The 10,216-nt window shown below is 39.4% G+C and overlaps 1 protein-coding gene across 2 annotated transcripts in view; it reads left to right on the forward strand.

Moving 5' to 3' along the window:
• PRMT3 (protein arginine methyltransferase 3) overlaps positions 1-9,399 on the forward strand; it is a 149,397-nt gene extending 139,998 nt beyond the window's left edge. Inside the window, exons 16-17 of one of the 2 annotated variants that reach the window (XR_008684435.2) lie at positions 3,704-6,003; positions 8,558-9,399. Coding sequence is in view for 1 of the 2 variants with exons in the window: in XM_055416040.2 (XP_055272015.2) it covers positions 3,704-3,813 (110 nt within the window). In the remaining variant the exon portion in view is untranslated. Of the gene's footprint in view, positions 1-3,703 lie in introns of both variants that reach the window. The other variant, XM_055416040.2, reaches the window with a different exon arrangement.
• Positions 9,400-10,216: the final 817 nt, after the last annotated feature.

A 10,216-nucleotide genomic window follows, 5' to 3' on the forward strand; every position in this document is an offset into this window, starting at 1 on the left:
ATTTTTCATCTAAGCAGTGTTGTAGTTATAGGCCACCTATTTTTACATGTTGGTTTCATAATCATTCAAATCAAAATGTCATCTAAGTTTTCTTCTTGATTTTTATTTTGATTTATGAAATTTTTTTTTTCACCACATGGCATGCAGTATCTTAGTTCCCTGACTAGGGATTGAACCCACACCCCATGTAGTAGAAGCACGGAGTCTTACCCACTGGACCACCAGGGAAGTCCCTGATTTATGGAATATTTAGAAAATCTATTGTTTATTTTCTAAATATTTTGGGATTTACTGATTTTTAGATTCATTCTGTTTTGGTTAGAGAACATAATCTATATGATGTCTGTATGTTTAAATGTATTAAGATTTGTATCTATTAAATAAGTTTTCAAAAGGAAAAAACATCTTTTATTTACCAAATACTTATTACGAAGGCAATGGCACCCCTCCAGTACTCTTGCCTGGAAAATCCTATGGACGGAGGAGCCTGGTGGGCTACAGTCCATGGGGTCACGACTGAGCGACTTCACTTTCACTTTTCACTTCCATGCGTTGGAGAAGGAAATGGCAACCCACTCCAGTGTTCTTGCCTGGAGAATCCCAGGGACGGGGGAAGCCTGGTGGGCTTCCGTCTATGGGGTCACACAGAGTCGGACACGACTGAAGCGACGCAGCAGCAGCAGCACCATTTATTCCTTTGTGTAGATTCAGGTGTCTTTTTGGTGTCACTTTCCTCCTGTCTAAAGAACTTCCTTTAACATTTCTTATAGTGCAGGCCTCCCAGAAAAGAATGCTTTTGTTTCTTTGTGGGGTGGGGGGGAAATTTGTTCGTATTTTTCTTTTTTTTTAAGAATTTTTGCTGGATATCAAATTCTTAATAGGTTTTCCTTCATCACTTCAAAAATATGTCTAGCTGATGAAAATTTTGAGGTCGCTCTTTTCTTTGTTTTATATGTAATAAGTTTTCTTTTTCCCCCTCTGGAAGTTTTAAAGATTATTGTTTTTTTCACTGGTTTTCAGGGAGTTAATTAAGATATGCCTAATTGTGTTTTTGTTATTGCTGTACCTTTTTTTTTTTTCCTGCTTAGAAGTCTCAATTTGCAGCTATTTAAAAATGTAGACATTTTAAATGATTGTCAGACACTAGAAATGTTTTGTTGAATGTTTGGATTTTGGTTACTTTCTTTTAAAAGCATTGAAATTTGCTTAGGCAGACAGTTAAGTTATTTAAAGATTACCTTGATCTTTACAGAAAAATGTATTAAAGCTTTGTTAGGGAGCACTGGTGTTGACTACTCTTAGGGCGGTTTAACGCTAAAATGTAACCCGGAGTCTCTACTGAATCACCCTAAGTGTTCAACAGTCTTCTATTCTGGCTGCTTTAGTCCTCAGATAATTTATCCCTTTCTTGTTCATTCATTCAGTCACGTCTGACTCTTTGCGACCCCATGGACTGCAGCTCACCATACTTCCCTGGCCTTTGCTATCTCCTGAAGTTTGCTCAAACTTGTATCCATTGAGTTGGTGATGCCATCCACCCATCTCACCCTCTATCGCCCCCTTCTCCTGCCGTCAGTCTTTCCCAGCCATCAGGGTCTTTTCCAAGGAGTCAGTCCTTCATGTCAGGTGGCCAAAGTATTGGAGCTTCAACATCAGTCCTTCCAATCAGTATTCAGGATTGATCTCCTTTAGAATGGACTGGTTGGATCTCCTTGCAGTCCAAGGGACTCTCAAGAGTCTTCTCCAACACCACAGTTCAAAAACATCAGTTCTTCAACACTCAGCTTTTATGGTCCAACTCTCACATCCATACATGACTACTGGAAAAACCATAGCTTTGACTGTAGGGACCTTTGTCGGCAAAGTAATATCTCTGCTTTTTAATATGCTGTCTAGGTTTGTTACAGCTTTTCTTCCAAGGAGCAAGAGTTTTTTAATTTCATGGCTGCAGTCACGATCCACAGTGATTTTGGAGTCCAAAAAAATAAAGTCTGACACTGCTTCCATTCTTTCCCCATGTATTTGACATGAAGTGATGGGACCAGATGCCATGATATTCATTTTTTGAATGTTGAGTTTTAAGGCAGCTTTTTCACACTTTTCTTTGACTTTCATCAAGAGGCTCTTCAGTTCCTCTTTGCTTTCTGCTATAAGGGTGGTGTCATCTACATATCTAAGGTTGTTGATATTTCTCCCGGCAATCTTTGCCAGTGTGTGCTTCATCCAGCCTTGCATTTTGCATGATGTACTCTGCAAGTAAGTGAAATAAGTGACAATATATAGCCTTGACGTACTCCTTTCCCAATTTTGAACCAGTCCATTGTTCTTATCTGATTCTGTTGCTTTTTGACCTGCATACAGGTTTCTTCAGTTCAGTTCAGTTCAGTTCAGTCACTCAGTCGTGTCCGACTCTCCGCGACCCCATGAATCACAGCACGCCAGGCCTCCCTGTCCATCACCAACTCCCGGAGTTCACTCAAACTCATGTCCACAGAGTCGGTGATGCCATCCAGCCATCTCATTCTCCGTCGTCCCCTTCTCCTCCCGCCCCCAACCTTTCCCAGCATCAGAGTCTTTTCCAGTGAGTCAACTCGTCGCATGAGGTGGCCAAAGTATTGCAGTTTCAGCTTTAGCATCAGTCCCTCCAATGAACATCCAGGATTGATCTCCTCTAGAATGGACTGGTTGGATCTCCTTGCAGTATAAGGGACTCTCAAGAGTCTTCTCCAACACCACAGTTCAAAAGCATCGATTCTTCGGCGGTCAGCCTTCTTCACAGTCCAACTCTCACATCCATACATGACCACGGGAAAAACCATTGCCTTGACTAGACGGACCTTGGTTGGCAAAGTAATGTCTCTGCTTTTTAATATACTATCAAGGTTGGTCATAACTTTCCTTCCAAGGAGCAAGTGTCTTTTAATTTCATGGCTGCAGTCAGCATCTGCAGTGATTTTGGAGCCCAGGTTTCTTAGGAGGCAGTTATGGTGGTGTGGTATTCCCATCTCTTTTAAGAATTTCCAGTTTATGACTGTGGTCCACACAGTCAAAGGCTTTAGCATAGTCAATGAAACAGAACTAGATATTTTTCTGGAATTCTCTTGCTTTTTCTGTGATCCAGTGGATGTTGGCAGTTGATCTGTGGTTCCTCTGCCTTTTCTAAATCCACCTTGTACATCTGGTACTCAGTTCACATACTGTTGACGCCTAGTTTGAAGGATTTTGAGCATAACCTTGCTAGCATGTGAATTAATTCTTGTGAAGCCTTGCCTTTTACTGCCCTCCAGCCACCCCCAGTCCTCTGTGCCAGCATACCCTATTAGACCTGTTGCATCATTGTCAGTTCCTCTATTTTTTTCACCCTGAACTGTGAACTCTTTGAGGTCAGACCATGTCTCTTTTATAATATGCCCAGGACATACCACAAGGCCTCATATTGAGGAGTCCAATAAACAATCCCCAACCCTGCAGTGACCACTGTAGTTATGCTTTTTCACAAGCATTTGGCACTCATGCTAGCTAAGTTAGATCTGCTTTCTTCAAAAATTAAACATAAAATTGTCCTGAAAATTTTTAAGTTAAAAAAAAGTGAAACATATCACAACAAAAAATAAGAAATATCAGTTCTACGTGTACCATGTTACTTTTCTGCTACACTGTATTCCTTGAATTCTGAAACACAATTTTTGCCTTTCTTCTATAGGTGAAGCCTTGAAAGGAAAGATCACAGTGCACAAGAATAAGAAAGATCCACGTTCTCTCATTGTGACCCTCACATTGAACAATACAACTCAAACTTATGGTCTCCAGTAAAAAGGCTACAAAAGCACCAACTAATCTGCAGCTTTTATTGTCGGGGAGGGGTGGGCACTGGAGGGAGGAAGCTTATGTGAACACATGGATGTTGAATCTTTGAATCTGATAATTCAGCTACGGAGTGAACTGATCCACGTGATCCACCTCTATAATCACATTCTTGAAAGTCTGGTCAGTGAGATTTAACAAAATGTAATCCCTATGTTGAGTTCAGCTGTATTGAAAGTCATTCAAATTGGCCTAAATTTAGAACAGAGGTATAATCTTTTGTTGTTTTTGATAATTTTCTTACTATAAATTTTAAACATTAGTAGTTGTTATTTGGATAATGTTTTATGAAACTAGTAACTGTACACAAGGTACTACACATCTTATTGAAAATTTCCTTTCTAAGAAATAGTTTTAATTGTATCTGCTAGAATATCAGGATATAATATATTTTAGAGCAAGTGTAAGGGACTAAAATGTGGAAAAGAGACCACACAAACTGTATTTGAAGACAGCTTAGTTGATTGTTGTATAATTCTATTCTCACTTTTTAGCTTCTTCTCTCTTTGCAAATATTCTTCAGTCATATAGTTTTCTACTACTGCCCAGGACATCTAGTTTCAGTACATTTGCCCTAGATTTCAAAAAAAAATTTTAAAGATTGGGATAAATATGTATTTATTTACTAATACTTTTTTCAAACTAGACTTACTAGACTTATGTACAAAGTTAAACTGTAACTGTTAATATACTTTTATCACTCTATACGTTGTGTCATTTATTGACCCAGTTTGAAATGCAGAAAACATTCAAATAAACATATACAACAACCATTAGTATTATAAAGTGACATTTCCACATACCAAAGCCTTTTACAAAATTAGAAGCATTTAAAACAAGTCTTAGCAAAGAAATCATTTTTAAGAAAGTAAGAATTTTAAGGAGAGGTTGATCACATGGTTCATTTCTATTCATCAAGCTGGTTCATTTTCACAAGACACAAACAAAGCAGCATAGCATGTGTTGAGAAGCATGAATTCTGGAGCCAGTTCAAGCCTTGGCTGCTGTGTGATCCTAGGTTCCTTAACCTCTTTCTCCCTCCATAAATGTGCCAATTCATGAGCTGATACATTTCAACTACTGAAATGTATACATTTCAACAACTTCTGTGTGCCTGGCACATAGAAAGCACAGTCCATGCTCAGTGATATCATCATCATCATGTAGTCAAGGACCCCTTCCAAAGACTAGTGGCATCTCCATTAGATCAGTTTGAGAACTGTCAGCCTTATGAGATACCACTGTAGTGTGTGAGTGAGTGGGAAGACTACAAGAGAAGTTAGTATTTATTTAGCAAAAGATGTGTCTGAAAGAAACCGTCTTTTGGTCGTCAGTAGAAAACTGGACTTCCAGCAATAGGAAAAGTAACCCCGTCAAACAATGGTATTTCAGAGCTTAATGTAAGTCTTCCTTCTTCGTACGCATGGTTTCTTTTTTCACTGAGCCAAAGTAGTCAGCTTGTTTTCACCATGGTTTGGATTCCGGCCACTACTGGAAAGGTGTACTGCTGCTAATACAGCTCAGAATATTTTAAATTTCTGTCTAGGGTGTTTCATGTAGCAGTTTGAGTAATGGGATAATGGATCAAAAGGAAGAAGATTTACCATTAATTTTTTTATTTTTAGTAGCATATAATTACTTTACAACGTTGTGTTTCTGCTGTACAACAACGTGTATCAGCTATATATATATGTCTGTCTGCTCCCTCCCGAACCTCCTTTCCGCCCCCCATCCCTCTCTGGGTCATCACAGAGCCCCGAGCTGAGCTCCTGGTACTTACACAACAGCTTCCCACTAGCTATCTAGTGGTAGTATATATGTGTCAGATTTACCATATATGAAGATTTACCATTAAATGTTTAAAGTAACTGAAAAACATTTAATTATTTTTTGTTTTTCTTCCTTATAAGTGTAAAACAAGTATTTTTTTTACTATTTAAAAAAGTACTTCTCAAAAATGATTTCTCGTTAAAAGTCTTGTTTTTACTATTTAAAAAAGTACTTCTCAAAAATGATTTCTCATTAAAAGTCTTGTTTGATTTTCAGGGGATTTTTCTGCCAGTGTCTCATTTGATATTCTCCTGGTAGCCTCCCCAGGCTGGAACATCCTAATTTGTGTACCTAAACATTTTCTGAGAGGTGAGAGTCTGAATATTAGCTCTTTGGTTAGAATTTCAGCCATTAAACTGCTATAGAAAATAAGTACTTCATAGCTCTTTATAGTGATAAATACAGCATTCTTTCCTCCTGTGGCAGATGGGCACTTAGGGATAGCAGTTTGCTCTGTCCCAAGAATCTTATTCCCATTAAGAAAATACATTTTTCTCCTATTTTCCATTGTGAAAACTAAAATTATAATGGGGGGGGGGTTCAATCCAAGGTTAATAGTCATCTCTGTTTGGTAGAGCAGTATTTTCTAAACAGCACTTTGGAAGAAGTGTTCCAAGAAAACAGAACTGCAGGTGTACAGCATTGCATAGACAAGGTGGTCCAGTGAGTAGCCCTAAGTGCTAGGAACACACCTCAAAGTGAATCAGGGAGCTGTCAGGTAACTTTGAAATACTGCTTAAATATTGAGTTTTTTTCTTTCTTATCACTTAATCTAGATTATAGTCTGATTCCCCTGTGTCTTTCAGCATTCTCCCCCTATCACTTCTTAGAATGGAATATTTAGAATGTATTGTGTGACCTTATGGATTTGAGATCACTCTGTACTAATCTCACTGATGATGCCCGTGCAATCAAGTAGAGGAAGTAGGGTAACCGCGCTGCTAAGGGCATTCAGCAGAAAAAATTAAAACAGGATGAGGCACTGTTTAGCTTCTGCTGGCCATATATTAAGCTGCTGGACCACAGCAGTGTAAACGTCCCAGTATTCAGACTTTTTCTATGTAGTGAAATATCTCAAAATGCTTATCTCCTATGCAGTTACTGTCATGGAGTTTCAACCTATTATGAAAGGTTAGGTAAGTAAGATGTAGCTGAAGTCAAGTGTTGTCTACTATTGGATTGATGAACTACAGGCCAGAGCCAACTCCACCACGTTGCTCATTTAGGTAAATAAAATTTTACTGAACCTGAGATAGGCAGTATTTTAGAAATCATATTTCTTCACATGACTCACTAACGGCCATGGCAGAGAAGATGCAGTAAGTTATAGCTTATAAGGACTATTTCTTAAAATATGGAGACCTTCCATTTATGAAGACTTCGAGGATTGACCAAGACATACCTAAAATTACAGTATTAATATTGATGAGACTGATGGCTTAAACTGTAACATTTAATGCTCTGTAACAGGAATAAGTAAGTTGAAACTAGCTGATTATCAGCTTCATGTAGAAAGTTTTAAAAAAGAGTAGAGAAATGGACAAATTTTCACAGTTAGAGATGGTTGAACCTTACCCACAAGCTGCAAGCAGAGTCAGCTAATGAATGACTTCTGAGCCTAAAAGAAAGAATTCACATGCAGCTCATTAACTGGGTTTTTAAGAGACTTAGGACCCAAAACTCAACTTTAGGAAAGACAGTTGGGGGAATGGCCTTATATCAGTGCTTTTGAACATGCCTTGGGGCTCCTTGATGCCTTCCTTGCTTGGTTTTAGCCTAAAATGTGGCGTTGCTTTTGTACTAAGGTACTAGGCATCCTGGGAAGGTATGAAGTCCCTTCCCAGCTATCAGATGAGGCCAGGTTGCTTTTTTTTTTTTAAGATGTGTTCATTTATTTATATTCATTTTTGGTTGCACTGGGTCTTCGCTGCTGTCCACTCTGGTCTCAGCGGCAGAGGCTGCTCTTTGTTGTGGAGTGCAGGCTTCTCTTGTGGACCGCAGGCTGTAGGCGTGCCGGCTTCAGTACTTGCAGTGTGCATGCTCAGTAGTTGTGGCGCATGGACTTAGTTGCTCCTCAGCATGTGAAATCTTCTCGGACCAGGGATTGAGCCCACGTCCCTGTGTTGGAAGGTGGATTCTTAATCACTGGGCCACCAGGGAAAACCCAAAGCTGTGTTGCTTTAAGATCTTGTGTCTGTTTCCTTCCCGAAAAGGTAAACTTTTCCATGCAGAATGATGAAATAAAGTTAAGATTCATTTACATCTAGAGTATAGTTAAATACATATATAAAGCTTGTCTATCACTGAGTTATTTAAAATTAAGGTAATCAACAGTAGCCTAAACCTCGTTCTTCCAGCTCAAGCCATTGTTTCCTATTTTACCAAGAAAATTGAGCCAGTCTGAGGAGAACTTAACAGGTTTCCATACTATACTCCCCAACCAAACTTGATGCCCGTGTACGGGTTTCCTACTGAGTGAACTTTCACCACTTCTGGCCAAGCCAGCTCCTCGCCCTGTGTCACCAGGTTTTCCCTCTGCGGCTCCGTGATCAGCATGAAAGTGAAAAGTGTTACTCAGTCTTGTTCAACCCTTTGCAACCCCATGGATTGCAGCCCACCAGTATGCTCTGTCCATGGGACTTCCCAGGCAAGGATACTGGAGTGGATTGCCATTGTCTTTTCTGATCCAGATATAATCAGCATTCAGAACGGATATTGTTTCTCCTACAGTAAAAAAAAAAAAAGACTCCCACTTCTACCTCCCATTGTTGTCACAGTTCTACCTTCCCTTTACATTGAGACAACACAGAAAGGATTGTCAGTGTTCATTGTTTTCTCTCTTTCCATTATTTTAAACAACTAGAAAGAGTTGGACCATATAGAAGGCTGAACACCGAGGAATTGATGCTTCTGAACTGTTGTGCTGGAGAAGACTCTTGAGAGTCTCTTGGACTGCAAGGAGATCAAACCAGTCAATCCTAAAGGAAATCAACCCTGAATATTCATTGGAAGGGCTGATGTGGAAGCTTCAATACTTTGGCCACCTAATGCAAAGAGCCAACTCATTAGAAAAGACCCTGATGCTGGGAACGATTGAGGGCAGGAAGAGAAGGGGGCAACAGAGGATGAGATGGTTGGATGGCATCACTGACTCAGTAGACTTGAGTTTGAGCAAACTCCAATAGATAGTGAAGGACAGGGAAGCCTGGCATGCTGCAGTTCATGGAGTTGCAAAGAGTCTGACATGACCTAGCAACTGAACAACAAATTGAGGTATATATACAATAAAATGTACAAATTCCAAGTGTATGGAAAATGAGTTTTAATAAATGTATGCCTATAATCAGCACCCCTATTAATTGTTTAAAAATTTCCTAAGTACCAAAAAGTTGTGCCACTTAGCAGTCAACACTTATCCCCACTCCCCTCCTTAGGCAAACACTTATCTGATTTCTATCAATATAAATTTGTTTTGCCTGGTTTAGTATTTCATATAAATGGAATCATGCAGTATGTACTTTCATTTCCAGCATAGTTTTTTTGAGATTCATCCACGTTGATGTGTGTCCATAGTATGTTTTTTTATTACTGGATATTCCACTTTATAATTGGAATTCTGCTCCTTTGTTTATCCATTCATCTGTTGGCGAATGCTTGGATTGTTTCCAGGTTGTAGGTGTTGTGAATAAAGCTGCTACGAACATTTGTGTACAGCTCTTTGCTTGAGCCTACCCTCACCAGGACTTTTGCCTCCACAACTCCATTGAAACTACTTTTATCAAAGTCACCAGCGAACTGCATGTTGCCAATTCCAGCCAGTTAGCTTGTGACCAATTTTCAACCCTGGTTTTACTTGCCCCACCAGTAGTACTCAATGCTGATGATCACCCTTTTGGAAACATTGGGCTTGGCTTTCCCCACTCTCCTCCATCCTTTTTGGCCAGTCTTCAGTTTTCTTTGTTGGCTTTTTTCTCACCTTTTCACCTTTTACATGTTGGCGTCTTAGTCTTGGGAGTGTTTTTCTGTCCATCTTACTCCTTTGGTGATTTCATCCAGACTTATGGTTATAAATACCAAGAGACTGATGATTCCTAAAACTATCACCATGGCAATCTGTATCCAAACTTCTCACATAACATGTCTATGTAGATGCCTCCTGGGCATCTCCAAATTAACATTCAAAACTGAATTTCTGATCTTCTCCAAACCCTGCTATTTTCCTCCATCTTACTAGGACAGAAAACTGAGAGACATCCTTGACCCCTTTCTTTCACTCCGCATCCAAGTTAGGCAGCAAGTCTTGCAGAATCTACCTTCAAAATATGTCCAGAACCAAAATAGATCTCACTATGCCATGCTGGTCCAAGCTGCCATCATGTTTCACCTCGATCACTGGGTCTCAAACTGTGGTCAGCAGATCCCTCATGACTCCAGAAAACCTCTTAGAGGAAGTCCAGGAAATCAAAACTGTTTTTGCAAATAGTAGTACTAAGGTATTGTTTGCCTTTTTCACTGTATTCAT

The sequence above is a fragment of the Moschus berezovskii genome, chromosome 25 (genome assembly GCF_049115385.1).
Source record: "Moschus berezovskii isolate FMDL1 chromosome 25, NW_MosBer_1.0, whole genome shotgun sequence".
In the NCBI taxonomy this organism is placed as follows: Eukaryota; Metazoa; Chordata; class Mammalia; order Artiodactyla; family Moschidae; genus Moschus; species Moschus berezovskii.